We start from the raw sequence: 19,399 nt of genomic DNA, 5'->3' as shown, positions 1-19,399 counted from the left end.
AGGGCACAGAGAGCGGCTCCTGCAAGAGAGCCTGTTCCTCAGGTGGTGTCCCTGTGCTCCCTTCCCGGTGCCCCGGGGCTGGAGGGAGATGCCACCTCTCTGACCTGTGGGCAGCGGAGCCGGGACTGGGGGAAGATGTTGCCACCTGATGCTCCCGAACTCCGGCTTTGCAGGGCCAGGCGATGCTGGCAAGCAGCGGGAATTCACTTCTTTGCCCCATCTCAGGCAGCAGCAACAGGAAATCCAGGAGCTCTGTGAAATGACAGGGAGCGAGCGAGAGAGAGAGTCAAGTCCCCTTGCTTCGCCTGGTGACGTCTCTCCTTCCTCCTTTTTTTTTTTTTTTTCCTGTCCCTATAAAGAATCTCGGGCTCGCATCAAACTTCCCTGCGAAAGCCAAGCCAAGGCGGAGGGGTGGGGGACAGGCAGAGAGCAGAGCCAGGCGGGCTCCGGCCATGCCCCAGCCCCGCTGCCCGCCCGCTGCGGTGCCCCCGGGCAGGTAGAGCCAGGTGGGCACCGGGGCATCTCCCGCCGTCCTACCCTGCTGGGACACCGAGATCTGTCCTTCCTGCCGACCCCGCGGCACCTGCACCTCCCTGGAGAAATAAATTTCAGAGGAGGCTTTGCGGCTCAGCCACCTTACCCCAAACTCCGGGCTGCTGCGAGCCGAGCGGAGGAAACTTTTTGCCAAACTTTTTGTGGTGTTTTCGCTTTGCTTTTTAACCCCTTGAGTGACTCTGCGCCAGCCGGGCGGGCTGGGGAGGCTCCTGAGGCAGAGCAGCGCTCCCCTCAGACACCCCGGGGATTGGAGAAAAGGGGGGAAAGAAGGAATTAAGGTGATTGCAGAAAGGGGGTGAAGGAAAAACTGAGAACCTCGGGGCAGAAAGGAAGGCGAACACAACCCGCAGCCCCAGGATGAAGCAGTGAATGGAAAGAACAATTTAACTGCAATCAACAAGTGGCAACTCCTGCGCGCCTTGTCCTTCCCTCCCTCCCCGCTCCGGCTTTCCCAAACTTCTCGCTGCGAAGGAAAACTTGTCCGGCGGACTCGGCTGGCTCGGGACGCGCACCAGGACCGGCCCCGGGATGCTGGCCCGGGCGAGCGCCCTGCTGGCCGTCTGTGCCCTTCAGGGGCTGCTGCTGCTGCACGGTAAGAGCCGCCCGTGTCCCCGGGGGTGGCAGAGGGGGGACGAGCCGCGCGTCGCTGCCCCGGCGCGGTGCCGTCCCTCGGGGGCCCTCAGGAGAGCGCTCGGTGATGCTTTTTTGCGCTTTTTGGACGCTTTTTGTGCTCCTCCACTGGCCCGGTGAGGTGTCACCCACCCGAGAGCCCCGGTGCCAGCGGGCAGGTGCCACCGCTCTGTCCCCAAACCCCAGGCGACGCCTCGGGCTTCACACCTTCGTTAAAACTGATCTTTGGAAATAAAGGTAAAAAAAAAAAAATTAAACCTCCTTGAAGGAGTTGCACATAAAGGTCAGACTTTAATGGGTGTTTCCCCTCGAGGTTTGGCCACTTGGTTAAAAATAGCAAGTTGTGAGTGTTCACCAGTTTGTGGCTTTTTTCCCCTCGATGTGGGAGGGTTTCTGGTTGTATTTGATCACTTGAGGCAGAGCTGAGGCTTTAAAAGGAGGAGCTGTCTGGGAGTGCCTGGGCTGTCCCACTGTCCTGGGGCTCCTGTTGGAGCTGTGGGCGCAGATACTACGGGCAAACCCCAATTCTCTTTGATATTCCCATTCTGATTCTTTGATATTTCAATTTTTATTCACGTGGTGCTTCTCCTCCGACTTCTCCTTCTCTGCCTTCTCTCAGCCCAGGTGCCAGGTTAGATTGCTGCCCTCCAAAATTCATTTTCCTTTGCAGCAAACTCCCTGTCCCCCTCGATTTACTCCCAGTTTTCGCTGCTATCAGAAAAGCCAAGAGGCAGGTTAATGAGATTTGGGAGAGCTTTTCCATCTGCCGTATGACTTTTCATTATCTCATTAAGCATGAGGATTTTGCTGGATTACTGAGCTATTCATTCATGACGCTGCAAATTGTGTAAGGGAGATGGGCTGTTGTTTATTGAGGAATTCCTTCTGACAGAAAGGACTTTGGAATATTTTTGGGTAGTGGATGTATTGCACAGCATGAGGCTGTTGTTCTTCAGCATATTATGATCTTTTCATAGTTAAGAGGATTGCTTCTGGAAACACTGTGGAGTCCTTGATTTTCTTCGATTCATTCAGGGATTTAATGTATTCCTTCTGCAGAAAGGGACTGATTGGCAGGCACAAGCCCTGGGGAATTTCACATCCTCCCCACAGTCACCTGCAGAATAAAGAGCTAAGCCTGAGGTTGTGCTCCAAAGGGCTTGTCCAGCTTTTCCAGGAAAAGCAGAAGCAGCAAACCTGGCAGGTGGCAAGGAGCCCCTGCAGCAGGAATCCTCAGGATCCGTGGTGTCCCCAGGGAACCAGTGCTGTGCCAGGTCAGCCAGCAGTGCCCACACCTGGAGCAGCCCTGGGAGGATTCCCGAGATGTGCTCCAGCTGGCTGACACGTGCAGCAGCAGCCAGCTGCATGCTTTGGGAGTTTTAACCTCTGAACAACCTGGAAAAGTTGCCCGAAATCCAGTGTGGATTTCACAGAGACATAAATCTCCACAGGCTTTCGTGGATTAGAGAGGGATAATAACAAGGGATTGGGAGGTGGGAGAAAACGTGGTGTGCCCAAGTGTTCCTGAGGCTCCAGGGTGAGGTGGAGCACAGGGATTTCAGGACTGAGGAGCTGGGGGAAAAGCCTGGCTGGAGATGCTGCCCACATTTCAGGGCTGCTCAGCTCCTTACTCACCAGGTTCCCTTCCTAATCGTGTTGGCCCTGATAACCTTGGAGTTTGGTCCAGATTCCTTTTGCCATCAGTGCCAGGCACAGAGGATGCCAAGAGAAGGCAAAGTCTGCATCGTGTGACAGAGGGAGGAAGGCAGGGACATCCCTGTCCCCGTAGGCAGAGGCTGCTGAGGGGAAGGAGCACTGTGGGTGTCAGGAGCTTGGTTCATCGTTAGGAACAGAACACATCAGCACAGCCCCTGGGTGCCCTCATCAGGCTGGGAGCCAAAGGGAGGCAGGGCCAGGAAGGCTGAGGACTGGGGATAGCACCGGTGTTATTGGGAATTAACTGCTCACCACCTGGCTCTCAAAGTTCCTCTCCAGCACTGAGCTCAGTGGAGCTCTGCTCGACCTCCCAAAGCCCGGATTTATCCTTCGGCTGTAGGTTAAACCTTCCCTGGGATCTTTGTGGCCAGAGTCAGGCAGAGCTGTGCTGAGGAGGCTGACTCTGAGTCCGATCCAAACAATTCCATCTGCAATGCAGAGAGAAGGAAAGCCCTACAATTGTGAAAGCTGCTCGGTACTGAGGGATCGACTCCTCAGCCACTTTTCCCTCCAAGTTCATCTCCAACAATGAACTCGATGAAATCCTGGCCACTACATTTATCCAGGTCCCCTTTGGAGAACTCCTTACTTATTTGGTGCTTTCAGCAGGGGGAAGAGGCCATATGAACATCATCCCAGATATTGCCCACCTTACTCTAAAATACAGCTTTAAGTGCATCTTTAAATTTCCTTCTTTAGTCCCATGAGTATCATTAAATTTCCACTTTCCTTTTGCTCATTGCTCAGCTTCTTCTCAGCTCCTCAGAGCACTGGTTGGGGTCTTGCTGCTCAGAACCTTTGATGTGGTAATGATGGTACAGATGCCAAAGGCTGGCACAGGTTTTAGGTGTGGGGTGGGATGGTTCATAATCAGCCCTTGGAAAAACAATCTGCAAAGAAATTCTTACACCTTAAATTGTGCACGAAAAATTCAGTATCTTTTACCTGCTGACATGATCACCAAGGGGTTTTTAATATCTGAGCAATCCAAGTAAGTTTTCAGGTATCGGAATAAACTCAGTGATTTAACACTGGAAATTATTAAAGATTGAAGAACAAAAATGAGGTCCTGCCCAATGGCTTTGGAATTAAAGTGCATTCAAAACTGATTTTTTGGTTGTTGTTTGATTTTACAATGTCTTCTACAAATTGAATATTCTGGATGGGCAACAGAGCTCGTTAACATAGAGATTTCAATTAAACCATATATCAGCAGATAAAAGCTCAGGAGCTCGGATTCCTCCCCGTTTTCCAGCCGGGATGGTCGCATTGTCCAGCAGGATCAGTGTGGCTGTGCCAAGGCAGAGGCACTGAGGGGTTGCTTTCCCAAAAAACGTGCCTCTTAATTGATGTTACTCCCAAATATTTGCTTTACTGTGGGAAAATGTTATAAAAAGCAGAGCAGCCTTTTTTAGGCTGCTGATACATGAGCCTCCTGCTGGAGCTGCCGCATTCAAAACCAACTGAAAATCTCTTTATACCAATTCAGCCATTTAAGGCAGGGCAAAAAATGTAAAGTATTTCTGAGTACTCCCTGAACTTCTAAAAAACAGCATCGCACCCCAAAGAACACTGAGAAAACCATGCAGATTGTTTGTTGAAGGTTTCTGGTGTAAGAACTGGCAGGATTTTCTTTAAAACTTGTACAAAAGATTTATCTGCGCACATTGGTCTGCTCTGAGTAAGAGCAACAGGGTCCATTTGGGTCATTTCTGCCCTTTCACACATTCCCTGGATTGTTCATTTTGTGACAAATTATTTGTACAAAGTGATAACTCAATCTACATCACTTCAAATTAATATCTCAAACTGGGCTGAATGTGGAATATTTCTGTTGTTAAGAAGTCTGTGCACACGAGCAAAAAGTTTCCAAGCCCAGAAGGAGATTTCTCAGGTACAGCCAGGGGAGGTGATCTGTGCTTTCTGGAGCTTTGTCTCCCAAATCACCAGCGCAGTTTGGAGGAGGGTGAAAACCTGCTCTATCCCATATTTATTGAGGGGTGAGATACATCTTCTCCTTCCAGAGACATTTGCAAGGCGTGATGCTGGACGGGTCACTCGATCACCAAGAAAAAGGCCAGGTGCTCTCAGTTCCCATTGCAGGAGAGTTCTGGGGGCAGCAGCAGCCACCTGCACTTTTTAAAGCTACACAGGAAATTTCCAGGAGGCAGCGTTGGACTTCCAAAGTGAGCACGAGGAGGACACTGAAGCACAGCCCCACTGAGCTTCACATGCTCACTCTGGTATTTCCTCTGATCCACCTCTCCTTTTTTCTCCAAACCAGCCTGATGTCACTGGAATGGGAATTAGAAGTGGAAGTAATTAAGGGATATTGGAGTATCTAAACAACAGCTAGGGATGAAATAAATGTGTCCCCAGTGCTTTCCCTCAGACAGCAGCTCCCATGACTGACAGGAATGAAGGCTCTGAGTGCCCATCAGGACATTCCCGTTCCTCCTTCGGGAAGAGCATCCCACTGTCCTCAGTCACAGCCCTCAGAACAACTGGCTGCCCAAAAAAAGCTGGATGAAATGTGTGTAATTGAGAACCGAGCTCCCCATTAGGCACTTCTTTAATTTTTCTTTCTAAGGCCACAGAGAATAGAGTAGAAGCTGCCAAAATCCACCAGCCAAGGTTGTTATCTGGAACTGGCATTGAATAGAAGTGCCTGCTTGAGGCTTGCCCTGGGGAGCAGGACTCCAGCAGCAGAGCTTGCAGTCATCAGGAGCAAGGCAGGATTTGCACAAATCATGGGAATCAAGGTTTCTACACGAAGTGTGACCTCAGAGGCTCGGCCAGGAGCTTCCTCGAGTGGGGAAGGAGGAAGGATCAGGATCAGCCCGATCTTGTGAGGCTGTGATGAGCAAAACTGAGGGGTGCCCATTTTCTGCAAATTCTTCTCTGCCAAGCGCTGGACACGATTCCAAAGGCTGTGGGAATGGAAGCAGGGAATTTAAAAAAGGGTTTCTATGATGGATAGTGAGTAAGTCTGTGGACATCTTCATGACTCACTCCAATACCCTCATCCCCAAGTCCTCGGATTAGTCTGTCTTTGCAGCACGTACTTTTAGTCCCCGCTACATCCTACATCCCTCTCCTCTCTCCCCCCCTTTCCTGGATGTCTCCTAAACTCCCCTCAGGGCTCAGGATTCCTCGAATTTTTACATCAGGAGAAGCCAAGAGGAATTTGCCAGCCCTTCCACACCAGGAGTCTGCACAGTCTCTCTTCTCTGTCCCAAAATGAATTTTGCCTTTAGAACTTTCTCTGGTGCAGAGATTTCTGAAAAAACCAAAGTGGGACTGCTCGAGACCTGCAGCTGAATCTCTTGTTTTCTGTCAGCTCTTCATGTTCCTACTGCACTGAATTTTTACAAGAAATAATTTTTGCAAGTGCCCCCAGTATCTGGAAATGCAGGAGGGGTCACATCTCCTGTATGGGGTGTGTGTGACCACTGTCCAGGGATTTTGTTGTGGCTCTAAGCAGGAAAGTTTTAGCCCTGAGTCTTTGACTGAGCAACGAGGAAAGAACCTCATCTAACCCTGCAAATGATGGAAGTCTGAAAAAGCCACTTTTCCTTTGTGTCCTGCAGGGAATGGCAAAAGCACATGGCCCCCCAGGTTTCAAAATTCAGCCAAAAGCCAGACTGAGGCCCAGAATGTAAAGGAAATATATGGACCAGCCTTCTATTTTCAGATTACTTGCCTTTGTCTTCTGCATTTCCACATAGGTTTCCTTAGATCTTCCTGTGTTTTTCTGAACTGTGGGAACGTGATTGCCAAGGAAGTGGAGAGGGGAGCTTTCAGCCCTGCTGGGATTGTTCTTGATTTGAGGGTCAAGGAAGCCTGACCTAGTCATTACCTGTTCCATTTTTACAAAACCGCCTCCAATCTAAACCACCTCAGCCAAAACGTTTGCTTCCTTAGAGCCCACAGCTCAGAAATGGCTCACCTGGAATTCTTCCTCACGGATACACCAGGGTCAGCTTGCAGGAAAAGCACCAAGCACCATGGGGCTACTTTGCCCATTCCTCTACAGCCGTGAGGAACACGGGGTTGCTCACAGGGATACTCCACACACAGAAACAGCTGAGCTGTGAGCCATTCATCCTGTTTGCTCTTAATCCAGAGCTCATTAACTGAAATCAGGGCTGAATACACTCATTTAGGAGTTAAAGCAATTTCCTCCCAGTCCACAGAAGCTGAGTGGGGATATGAGTGCCCAGAATCCCCTCCTCAATTCCCCCACGGCTACTGAGAAGGGCTCACTTTGGCCCTTTGTAGCAATAGGGATCATCCTGAAAGCTCATCCTGAGCCTGGATTTCCCCAGTTTTTGGGCTGGGTAGTGCAGGGGTCGGCGTTTCAGACCTTTAATGTGCAGACACTTCCTACAGATTGTCCCCCAAGAGCTGTAAAATGTGATTTCCCCCTCTGCTTCTCCACTCACTCTTCCAGCTGCCAGGAGCAGCTCCCACAGGAGCCATCACACACATCCACACAGTAGCACTTGGAAGCCCGTGGTGTGGGCAATCCTGATTCCAGGAGCAGGAAAAGGCTGTTGGAAGAGCTTGTCCAGAGCCCTTCACAGCAGGAAGGCGCGCGCGGCTGGGGCTGGAAGGAGAGAAGTAAAGCTCTGGGGATTTTCTGCTGCAAGACTCAAGGTCTCTCTGCCTTTCCTTGCAGAAAAATAAATCCCACAGGTGCCCCACTGGGTCATTGGAACATCCCCCCTTTACTTAGGGAAGAGTCCCCACTGATGCTTTACTCCTCAATTAATGCTGCTTTGATAAGGGGAAGGATTGCAGGAGCTTCCACTGCTTGGCTTCCTAACCCGTGAGGAATATCAGAAGTAATAATGCAGAGCACAGGTGTGGGGAGAAATGCTTTTCCCAGCTCTGTTTCTGAGGCAAGATCCCTTTTCCCAGCTCTCTTTCTGGATGTGGATGAGGCAAGGAAGTGGTGTCAGCTCTCTCTGCATGACACAGCAGGGCTGAGCCTCGCAGTGAGCTCAGCTGCTTGGAAGGGGATTGCTACAATTAAAGCATGATTCAAATAATGTAAACAATGATGTCAGCCTGAGGACTTTTAAAACACAATTTAAGCTATTACACGGTGTGAAGCAGAGAGAATCAGCTAACCTTTTGGCCTGCCACATTTTTTCTCTGCGAATGGATGATGTCTGGATTATTTTCATGTTCACGCACTCGGGACAAGCTTTGCCTCTCGCTCACACAGGTTTAAGGCTGTGCTTGGCTGAAGACAATAGCCCGTCTTTGAATTGTCCATTGTATGGCTGAGAGCATTTATTTTATTCTGGCTGTTTACCCAATTTGTGGTGGAATCTGAGGGGAAAAAGGGCTGAGTGAAAGCTGCTCCCTCACTGCAGGCTTTATAAAGGTAGAGACCTTACTGATCATGCTGGAAAATCCTGATTTGCTTCACTGCGAGAAAGGAAAATAACCTGCTTTTTTTCCAGTGGTGAAGGGAAGCCAGGGCGTGGCTGAGCCTGCAGCAGCCCCAGTTGTGTGAGGCAGCACAAGAAGCCCTCCTGCTATTCCCAGGTGCTCACCTCACATTGATTTTGGCTGCACAGATCTGTTCTGCTCAGACTCCTGGAGACTGCCATGCTTTAAACAACTTCCCTTTAGTCTGGGCAGATTTTCTGTTGAGTAAGGACAGAGCAATAGGGTTTGGCCCAATAGGAATTCCCAGAGAGAGTGATTAATCCCTAAAATCCTATGTCAGCATGGCAGGGAGGGATTGCCTGGGGCAGAGCCTCCTCTGCCTGGGAGCTCCATGCTCTTGGCCCATCTCACTCTGGTTCTCCCAGCCCATCATCCCACCCAGTGGGGACTTTTCCAAGGATAACGGCACCCTGGCTCTCTGGGAAAGTAAGGCCAGGTATTCCCATGAAGCCACTAATGATCCTGTGGACAGTTTTATTACTTAATCCATCAGCAGGGAGATAAACCAAGAGTGCAGTGTGATGAATGTACAGGTTTGGAACTGCTGTGGTGTTTCCACACCTGGAATGTTCTCTCCTGGCTTTCCCAACCAGTCAAATAGACACGAGCTCAGATTTCTCGGTGAGTTTGGGCTATACCAGCCCTGCTCTGATGAGAGCAATGCAGGGTGAAATGAAAGATCCAGCATGGCCCAACCCCTGGGATGGAGAGACCACCTGGGAAGGGGAATTCAGGAAAACAGGAGGCTGCTGAGCAGGGCTTGTCAGGGGCTCCCCCGTCCAGCTCCAGGCAGTTTCCATCAGGAATTCTGTCATTGTATACAAGGCTGATTTCCCCTAATTATTCCTATGGGATTGTTCTGATCTGTTTTACCGCTTCTTATCTCTTGTAGAAATCAGCCACTCTGCCCTTTTTATTGTTGTCTACTTTGTATGTGAAAAGCAATACTCAGACCCACCTGGTGAAATGCCATTATTGGTTTAATTCGAGAAATCATGAAGTTATGGACCCTCTTCTGGTGACTGAGGTTGCTCTCTCTTGAACTTTGTGCTTACCTATGGTGGTTATATTGCTCTTAAAAATAAATTACCAGCCTGATTTCCTAATGTTCTGTGTGGGTTGGCAGAGCTGGTGCATGATACCAGCAGGGCAGGCTCCCCAAACAGGCACCACAGCATCCCACAAGTCTGCAGACACAGGCTGATGCTCCCTAGAGAAAGGTTTTCCTTCTCCCATCCCAAGAATATGTGCCCAACTTGTTTTAACCTTCTCCAGGACAGAATCTTTGGCTTTCTGGTGGGTTTCTGGCAGAAGGACAAAAGAAGAGGAAAGGAGTTTTGTCTGGGTATGAATCTCACTTTTCATTTGCCAAATCTGTCCTGCACTCAGGAGAAAATCAGGGCAGTAGAGATGAAAATTCTGTGCTCTGAGCAAGATTAGTGGAAAAGCTGAAGCTGAGCAGGTTTTGATTTCCCTGGAGGATTGCTGGCACAGCCACTGTTCGAGGCCATTTGCCCTTCCACTGTACAGTATTTTTGTACTTTAAAATGAATGTGGACTTTGAAATATTACCTGGATTTGTGGTCTGGCACTGAGCAGTGCAGCTTGGAGCTTCTCCCTCTCTGCCTACCTGTGCCAAGTGTAATCTTTAATCCACAGTCCATCCCTGCACACTCTGCATGAGGGAAACACCAAAGCCTTTGTCCGATGACTCTGGGATTGCTCCTACAGGCTCTGATGGAGTGTAAACTCTTTCCAAGCATTCATTTTGCCTCCTCAGAGTAGCAATATAGATAATACTGATATATCATTGGTGCCATCACTGCTGTGGTTCAGAATAAACACTTCACCTGGATCAGTCATGAAGTTAAAGCCTTGCAGAGCCTTTTTTTGGGGCTGATTCTTTAATTCCCAGGCTGACCAATATATCTGGTGTCACAAGAAGTCTCCTTCAATTTAGATCTAAGCTGACGAGACTGAGAGAGAGAGAGGAGAGCCCAGAGCAGCCTGATTCCTTTAGTCATCTTTCCTGTTTTAAATTCTTTTGCTTATCTCAGTTCTGGCCTTGCCCTGTGCTGGTAGTGAAAGCGGGGTAGCGACACTTGGGCGTGGTGGGATGTGAGGAGAGTATCTCAACTCTGATGCTCTGCAGTGGGTATGATAAAGGAATTCTCAGCATAAAGGAACTGAGAAGAATTCTCAGCATCCACAGGGCAAAGGTCTCCCTCGTGCTCTTCAGTTTAATGGTTGATGTCCTATAGGGTGCATTGTACTGCCAGCCTTTGAAAGGCTGCCTCGTTGTTTTGGTTCCATATTGTTCTGAGTTAAATGGTAGGAAAAGAGAAATTGCTGCCACCACAACATTCCCTTATAGGTCTATTCATTATAGATCCCCAGAGGAAACAGAGAGTTCCCCTGGACAATGGGCAGATATACAACGAGCATACATTAACTTTCTGTGCTCGCACAGCTCATTTGGGCTGCGTTTCCTTCGCATTCTTAGGAGCAGGAATTCAGGCATCATTTGGGTTGATGTCTTCCTCTGCCTTGAGCTGCTGCCTTGTTAGACATTCTGGGTGACAGGCAGCCTCTCTGAACCACAGAACCATGGAACCACAGAATCACAGAACCACCGAATCAATCACAGAACCACAGAACAGCAAAATCACAAAATCACAGAATCACAGAATCACAGAATCACAGAACCACAAAATCAAAGAATGACAGAATGACAGAATCACAGAATATCCTGAGTTGGAAGGGACCCACAAGGATCATCCAGTCCAGCTCCTGTCCCTGCACAGGGCACCCTAACGATCCCACCCTGTGCATCCCTGGGAGCAGTGTCCAAACACTTCCTGAAGAGAGAGGCAGAGGCCTGACAGGGAAATGCTTTGGGCAGATGAGATGGAGCACTGAGGGATGCTCTGGAATGGGAACTGGGAACAGAGGGGACCAGGCCAGGTCTGTGGGGTTTGTCTCTACTGGGCCAGGGGCTGTGCTCCAAACCAACGGGGAGTTCAGGTGAGGTTTAAGAGACTCAACTTTGTCCCCTGCCTTTTGACAAACACCCAGGGGAGCTCCCTTGGGGCAGCAGTGACTCCAGCACGGGGGCTGCAGCAGGGTGGGATGGAGGAACACCCAGGATGTCTGGAAGGGAAAGGCTGACGTGATGCCAGCGCTGCTGCCTGCACTGGTCAGTGTGGGTGCTTTGTCAGGCCCTGCACTGAAGTTTGCAGGTGCCCCTCAGTCCTCCAGAGCATTTTGGCCTTGCATTCCTCCCTGCAGCACAGGTTTTTCCTGCCTTTGTGCCTCCTGTAAATCAGGGAGATTGGTCCTTCCCTTCCTCCCTGGAGGGATGGAGTGATCAATGCTTGCAAGAGAAAAAGCAGCTCAGGAGCTGCAGTAGATTTGCTTCATCTTTCACTCCCATCACCACAGAAAAACCCATCTGGAGCTGCGAGGACATGGAGGCATTTCGGGTTACAAGGGTTGGGACTGGGTGCTGTGCTAGGCTTGGCCTGAACTGGCAGAAATTCCTGCAGAGATGCTCAGGGCTTGCAAGGCTGCATTTTTTTCCTTGAATTTCTTCTGCTGTGGTACCTCCCTCAGCTCCTGAAGAGTGAAATATCCATGGCATCCACACCCACCTGCACTGGTGCACGGTCACTCCAGCTGCAGCCACATCCCAAGAATCCTCTTGCTTTTCATTCCAGCTGTGTCTTCTGGCACGGAGGAATTTGCAAAGCTGATTTCCAGCCCTGATCTGATGGATTCCCCTGCTGAGAGGCTGTTACAGTGAGGGGACTCCAGGCTGAGGGTTCGTTCTCATCTCCCCTGTGCACATCCACACTGGAGGTGCCCCTTGGAGAGCTGCTTAATGAGCCTGGAGTGCCAGCAGGGCTTGCCAGGAGCTCAGGAGGAGTTTCACCTACAGCCCCTTGCTGCTTTCAGCAGGAGAAAGAAGGTGATTGCAGGCATCAAGGGAATATTGGATTTATTGAAGTTGAGAATCTGAAGGAGAAATCCCCCTCTCTAGGAGCTCACTTGTTCTGGAATCTGCAAACTTTTGGGGAGGAGCAGAGAGCTGCAGCTGAGCAGCATCCAGCCAGGGCTCAAAATCCAGCCCAATTCCTCCTTGCTCCCTGCAGACTGTTATTATTACTATTGTTATTATTGTTATTATTATTATTATTATTATTATTACTGCCATTTTGGTGCTGTCCTTTCTCAGCCACAGATGTTTCCCTACAACAGCTGCACCTACCCAAACCCACAGCCAAGGCTTAAATATCAACATCCACAAAAAAATCTTCTCATTTTTGGGCACAGCCCCTTGGATTTTCACCCTCAGAAAACACAAGGTGAAGAACACACACACACTCACACAAACAAGACAACCATTTACAGATTCCCTCAAAGCTCAGTATCAAAACTTTCGTGCTTATATTAATATTTGTTAATACTTTGTCGTGAGGAAGGGTGGGAAGAAAGACAAAAAAGAGACATTATTCCTCCTTGGAAAGAGTTTTGTTCTTCCCAAGCAGCAGAACGTTAGGTATTTACTTTAAGAACACATTTCTGTGTCCAGTGGGTACAAAGATATCTTGGGAGGACAGGAAAAGAGGAGCCCAGGAGGGTCATGCTGGACCTGGGCTCTGTGGAGGGCTAGGACTGGGATTGGTGCCAGGGCATGGATGGGTTCATCCATGAGGGTTGTCAGGAATTCCTCATTCATCCTGTAGCAAAGTTTGTGAAACCAGCCCAGCCAGCGCTCCTTCAGCCACTGCTTTGGTTATACATGACCGATATTCTGTCTCTTTTCTCTTTTCATGTGAAAAAGATCAAATTGATGAAGAGTCAGAAGGTTGATCTGTGCATCCCTTGATAGAATTGCAGCTGCTTAATCTCTCACCAAGCAATTTCTCTCTTAAAAGGGAACAACAAAAATGAGTGTCCACCGGAATATGCTATCCTGGCCTTTTAATGAAGGTGGAAATACACAGGAAAAGCAAAATTCCTGGCCACTATCAGCTTCCATGGCTGTTACTGTCTCTGTCACTAGGCAATCCATGTGCTGTGTGAGCTGCAGTGCTCAGGGATGCTATCTCCCGGCTCAAGAGCAGCCTATTCCCAAGCATGTTGCCTTTGGCATGGCCAATATTTTATCTGCCAGAGCCAACGTTAATGAAAAATTCCTGAAAAATTCCTCATTTTAACATGGCAACACTCTGCTGGGAATAACAATCTCACATGACCTCGATCAAAAGCAGATATTGGGCAGGATACAAATCAGGGAGGTGTTTCTGACCCTCCCCTACCTCAGATTTGGGGACTTTGGGCTGAGGTTGTGGTGCTTGCCTGCCTTTATGAGTGATCTCAGCGCTGTCAGGTTGTGAGCTCCCTGTGGGACCTGCACCCAAAATCAGGATTGTGCTGTCAGAGCCACGGGGTTGGTGACACTGAGAACTCCTTGTGTGGCACAGCAACCCCAGCTCTTCCAAACACAGTGAAAAAGTGAGCTTATAGCAATTTATAGCAGCAATTTTGAGAGAAATGTCCCTACAGGAGGGGTGGCCCCTTCTGGGGCAGCGCTGGCGGGGTCCCTGCTGGAGTCCCTTTGACACAGGGCAGGAAAATCTGTGATCCATCCCAGCAAACATCAGCCTGGATGGATTGTCACACATGGCTTCATCTCCTCGTTGCAGCAGACTGGAAAACCCAGGTCAGGCAAATAAAGCTGTGAAAAAAAGCCCAAGTCCTGAGTGAAGTGGCCTTAAATCACTGCCACCAACTGCAGAGTGACAGAGCAGGGAAATGGAAGGGACTAATCCACCTTGATTTGCATGAATTGTGTTCTCACAGATGGGTTTTCCTTAGGATTTCTGAGCCAGCCCATCCTCCCTGCCCGGGCAAAGCTCCTTGTCCGGGCAGTCCCGGCCAGGGGGGCAGGACAGGCCAGCCAGGGCTGTGGGAATCAGGGAGATCCCAGCACAGGCGAGAGAGGACACCTTGCAGCAAAGCCCGGGGGCCTGCTGGGTTTATTCACTGAGTGTGGGTCACTCAGGAAGTGGAGAAATAAGTGAAGAAAGCAGGGAAAATCCATGGATCCAGCCCCTCCACACCCTGTCCGACCACGGATCCTTTCTGCTCCATGCACGCTTCGCGGACCACAGCGCAGAGGGCAAAGGAAAATCAAGGCTTACAACTCCCAATCCTCCAAATCCAACGTATTCCACGCATACCCACACCTGCCACAAGGCCGGGAGAGCAGTGTGATCTATCCCCCTGCAGCCAGGGTCGGTGGCAGCGTTTGCTGCCCGGGAGCGCACAGACAGGAGCCGCTGCCCGCTCGCTGCTCTGATGCAGCGCTCGGACACCGCCGTGCCGGGTGAATGCTCAGCTTGCAGCCCCTGCAAGGTCCCCTCTTGCCAAAGTCGCCCTCCTTGGGAGATCTGTTGCAGTGGCAGCGGCTGGGTGAGAGCACAGGACGCTCCTCCTGTGCAGAAAACATCTGTGCCCTGCTCCGAGCCGCCGCCTTCGGTTCAGCTGCGAAGGATGCAAAGGGAGGGACAGGTCCTTGCCGATCACAGGCTTGCCTAAATATTTATCTCTGCTAAAAACAGTTTCGTTGCTGGATGCAGCCCAGGGCGGGTTCTGACGGGAGCCGTCAAACGCGATGCGAGTGAGTTGGGGACAGCACATCTGGCACTGCCTGTGCGCTGTAGGAAGATAAATAAAGAGCCAGTAAACTCCAGCTGCTGAGTTATTTGTCCTGCAACAAGGCTGCAGCTTCCCCACATCACCAGCAGTGCCAAGAGGGTGCCAGGGATCACTTGGGGCTGCTCTGCAGCCTCCGTTGGCACTTGCACTCCTTTCTGCTTGAGGGGGCTCCAGACTGAAGGATCGTCACTTTTTTGAGAAGGATTTGAAAGGGCGGTGGGGCAAAGCAGGGCAGAGCTGCCAGTATTCAGAACGTTTCTCTGACACGGTGATGTTTTATTTCTGGAAGTATCTGATGCAAATGTGCTTTTCCTGGAAAGATTCCTCCTCCTGCCTGCTCCCCCCGCCTCCCTCAGAACACTGGTGCCAATCTTTCTGTTGCAACTTCATTGCTCCCAGGGGTTTCCTGCTGGAGATTTCCCTCCCCTCTGCCCTGGAGCTGGTGGTCCCTGCATTGATCTGTGGCCTGGAAGGAGGGAATGGCCCCAGCACTGCCTGGGATGCTGGCAGGTATCCCTGAGGGGTTCCAGCTCATCCTGCCAGCACAGAGGTGCCCTGGGAGGATGGCTCAGGTATTCCTGGGAGTCCCTGATCCTCTTTTCCACGGTGCAGGGAATGGCCGGAGCTCTGGATCCATGCACAGGGAGATGTTTCAGCACACACTGCATCCCACTCCTTCCCATCCTCTCATCCAAGGGATTGCCCTCGGGATTGTGTCCAGCAGCAGCTCTCACTCCACCTCCTGCTAATGGATAAGAACAACCTTTAGCTGGGCAAAATTTGGCATGAAGGCAGCGACAGAAACCTTGGAGCTGAGGGTACAAAAACCGCAGTGCCCAAAGGGTCGTTTTGATCACTTCCAAAAAAATCATCTTGCACAGCAGCCCTGCAGAGAGGGTTATCACTTCAGCTTCCCTGATTAGCCCAGGACACCAATTTTAGGCACTGTAAAAGAGTGGAGGTCAAATTTACTATGGAGGGCAAGGACCAGTGACTCAATTTTCCTTATTCTTTATAGTCACTTTTCACCTTGAAGAACAAAAGGTCCCAAAGTCAGAGAACGTTTGTTCTTGAGCCTTGCCAAAGCCTTTTCTTTTTTAATAAACCATCATTAAAACCTGGGCCCGCTGCCTTGACAAAAGAAAAGAATATATTTGTGTACACTTAAGTGACAGGAAAGAGCCTGTGAGCCAGGCCTGGTCACAGATAAAGGAATTCCGGACATTATTCCTTGTGCTCCAAGGGGTTGTGACATGGGATTTCCTCTCCAAGTGGTAAATAGCCCTGCAGTTATACAGCAGGGTGGGGCCACCCCTGCTTTCTTCAAAACCAGGAGAGATGAAAGCACTTCAGGAGAAGAAAGAGGGGCTGGGTGCGTGTGCACAACGAATCCTTGGGAATGGCTGGGGGGGAAATCCCCCTGCTCCAAGCTTTGGCCCCAAAAACTTCCCAGGGGTTCAAGGTGCTGCCAGCTGGGCTCTGCTTTGGGAAGAGCAGCTCAAGGCACAGCAAAATAGATTTATCTGCATGGAGTGGCCCCAAATCTCAGCACCTTGCATGCTCCCCCTGGATCTGCAGGATATAGATGAGATTTGTGGGGAAATGGGTTTCTTTTGGGATGGCTCTGGATCCTTCCTGCCCTCTCTGAAAGCCAGACAGCTCCCACTGCAAGCTGTGGGGCACCGGCTGCCCATCCTGGCCTGGAATGGGGTCAGAGAGGGCAGTGAGGGCGGGATCCCACAGCTGTGAGCTCCTGGGGGAGCCTCACCGGGATTTGGAACAAGAATGAGGCAGCTGAGGGCTTTTGTAACTGAAAGATCCTTTCTGTCTTGTGCTGAATCATACCCAGGAGTGGGGTGAGCGTTTCTGGAACAAAACAGAAGAGCTGAAGCTGCAGATTTTATCCTGTTCTCATTTTGAATCGAAAAACTTTCAGCTTTGGATTAATCCTTGGCATGGAGGGCTCACCAAGGTGCCCTGAGCTGGGTGAGGACAGAAGGGGGAGAAACACGGCTCCCTTGATGAGAGAGACAAGAACATCAAGCTGATTTTATATTTGGATTTCCTTTCCTCCCTCTTCCTCTGGCTGTCCTGGAGGGTCAGCAGAGCCTGCAGATCCCAAACCTCCCAGCTACAGCCGGGCTTGATGAGAAGGGGAAAGATTTGTGTGTTAGAGCTCTCCAAATCCTCAGGATTCAGGTCTGCAACAGTAAGTGTTCATTTAGGGAATCTTCAGTGGAACAGATAAATGAGCATTTTGCAGGAGTTTGTGAATGGGAGGTTCCTACCTGAGCCTTTCATTGCCTTCTGCTTGAGTGTAGATATCTGAATTATTTTCCCTTTCAGCTACAATGGGCTCGTGTGTCAGCACAGGGAGGCACGTGATGAAATTGTAAAATTTCACTTGTACACTTCATGCAAGGTGGGAATGTCAAAGAGGTTGCACTGCTGCTTCCAGCTTGGATGCTCAAGATCCAGTTTGGATGTGCTGTGAAGGATCTGGTTCCACTGGTGAGGAAGACACCAGGGAAGGGCTGGAGAGGTTGAAATCATGGCTGTGTTCAGCCCCTACTGCATCTCACCCACTTAAAAGATTGTGCCAAGGGGGTTGAAACCCCTACAGGACACATGGAGGACTCTAACCAAGTTCAGAACTGGAGAATTCCAAGGAGAAATGACAAATTTTCCTTCTTTCTCTGTGCCTCCTTCCCAACCTCCCACATTTGTCTGGAAACCGGGGAAAAGAGAAAGTTCCCGTTGTCTGCAGCAATAAAATACCACAGCTAAAATTCCTCTATGGCTGCTCTGAGGAACAACAAAGACAACGAGATGAATCATGCAGAGAATTACTCATTTCCAAACAGTAAACAGGTCATGCTCAGCATTGTTAACTCAGACTTGTGCCAGGCTGCACTGTCCCTGTCACTGCTGTGGGTGTTGTTTGGGGAGAGCAGGGGAAAATCTGTCTGTGCTCAGGAGGAGAACGATGGGAATTGGGCTGGAATTGCACCCAAACATTGGCACTTCTGCCACTCACACATCAGGATCACTACTGATTCCTGCTTTTCTGATATCCTGGTCCAATCCATTAAATCCCATCAGATAAACTGTATTTTCATGGCCAAAAGCCAAGGAAACAATACTGGAAAATGAACAAACAGAATGCTTTTTAGAAAGATTTATAAAAAGCTAAACAGGTCTAACACTTAGGTTAGGGACTTGTAGTTTTAAAATAGCTCAGGTTAATTAAGAATACAAAAAGGGATCGGCTGTCCTTCCTGCCATGGAGATGTGAGAGTTTTAGTTTCACCACAGGGGGAAATGTCCCTTAATTTCAGTGCCATTGTGAGGGAAGCTGTCCCTTAATTTCAGTTTCATCACAGGGGAAGATGTCCCTTAATTTCAGTGCCCTGCCTCACGTCAGGATCTCTTTCTGCTGCCTCTGCCTGGGCTCAGGGGACTCTTCCCTCTGCACAGATGTTCCTATCACCACAGCAGCTCCTGGGAACAAGCTTGCAGGATTGGGGCTTGATCTACAGCTCTTTTTACTCTCCAGCAGCGTTTTTCTCCTCCCAAAGCTGCTCCCATGCTCTGACCTTGCTCTAGAGCCCAGCAGAAATGCCTCACAATTTTCCTAAAGGCTCTTTATTCCAACGGCTCCTGTTTGAACCACTGCTATGCAGTTAATGCTGCACAGTTGTTTCTGCCCTGAGACCTTCCAGCCAAGGGTTTTACAATTTGGCATCTGAGGTCTCAGCCTGAAAGTTCATCCCTGTTTTCTTACTCTCCCCCAAGAGCCTGTTTTCAATTGATGCAAACATTTCGACAGCTTAAGAGTGCAACAAAATGCTGGGCCTCCCTTTCCAGCTGGAACCCAAGAGTGTTCCTTCGACTCCAAACATTGCTTGTTGGTGGCTGCACCAGTGGCTGGTCTTGGCTTGGCTTGGCCATGCAGAGCCAGACATCTCTGTAACCTCCTGGCACATCCAGGGAAAATTCAAAGCCACTTCTATTTGCTTTTCCAGCAATTCTGTTTGCCTGCAGTGCACGTTCTTCCCCCTCCTGCCCTGCCACACCTCACAAACACCCCCGTGCTCAGCAAGGGGTGCCAGGAACCTGTTGGTTTCCTTCAGCACATGCAGAAATCCCTCAGAGCCACAGGTCCCCTCTGCCAGGCCAAAATTCACGTGCAGCACCACAAGTTTTAGTGACTAATGGAGACAAGAGGGAGCAGAACTCTGGAAAGAAGAACCCCAGTAAACGCTGGCTCTACCTTGATGAGCTGTTTGTTTATTCTGCAGGGTCTCAGGTC

The 19,399-nt window shown here is 49.9% G+C and overlaps 1 protein-coding gene across 3 annotated transcripts in view; it reads left to right on the top strand.

Annotated features, from left to right (window-relative positions):
• The first annotated feature begins 378 nt into the window (after window positions 1-378).
• The window catches only part of LOC116450804 (vascular endothelial growth factor receptor kdr-like), a 120,747-nt gene continuing 101,726 nt past the window's right edge, over window positions 379-19,399 (top strand). For all 3 annotated transcript variants that reach the window (XM_032123603.1, XM_032123604.1, XM_032123602.1), the window contains exon 1: window positions 379-1,147. In XM_032123603.1, coding sequence (XP_031979494.1) covers window positions 1,084-1,147 — 64 coding nt within the window. In that variant the 5' untranslated portion in view covers window positions 379-1,083. The remainder of the gene's footprint in view (window positions 1,148-19,399) is intronic.

The sequence above is a fragment of the Corvus moneduloides genome, chromosome 14, assembly GCF_009650955.1.
Source record: "Corvus moneduloides isolate bCorMon1 chromosome 14, bCorMon1.pri, whole genome shotgun sequence".
Classification (NCBI taxonomy): domain Eukaryota; kingdom Metazoa; phylum Chordata; class Aves; order Passeriformes; family Corvidae; genus Corvus; species Corvus moneduloides.
The sequence above is the reverse complement of the archived record's forward strand: the minus strand, read 5'-3'. Positions and strand labels throughout refer to the sequence as shown.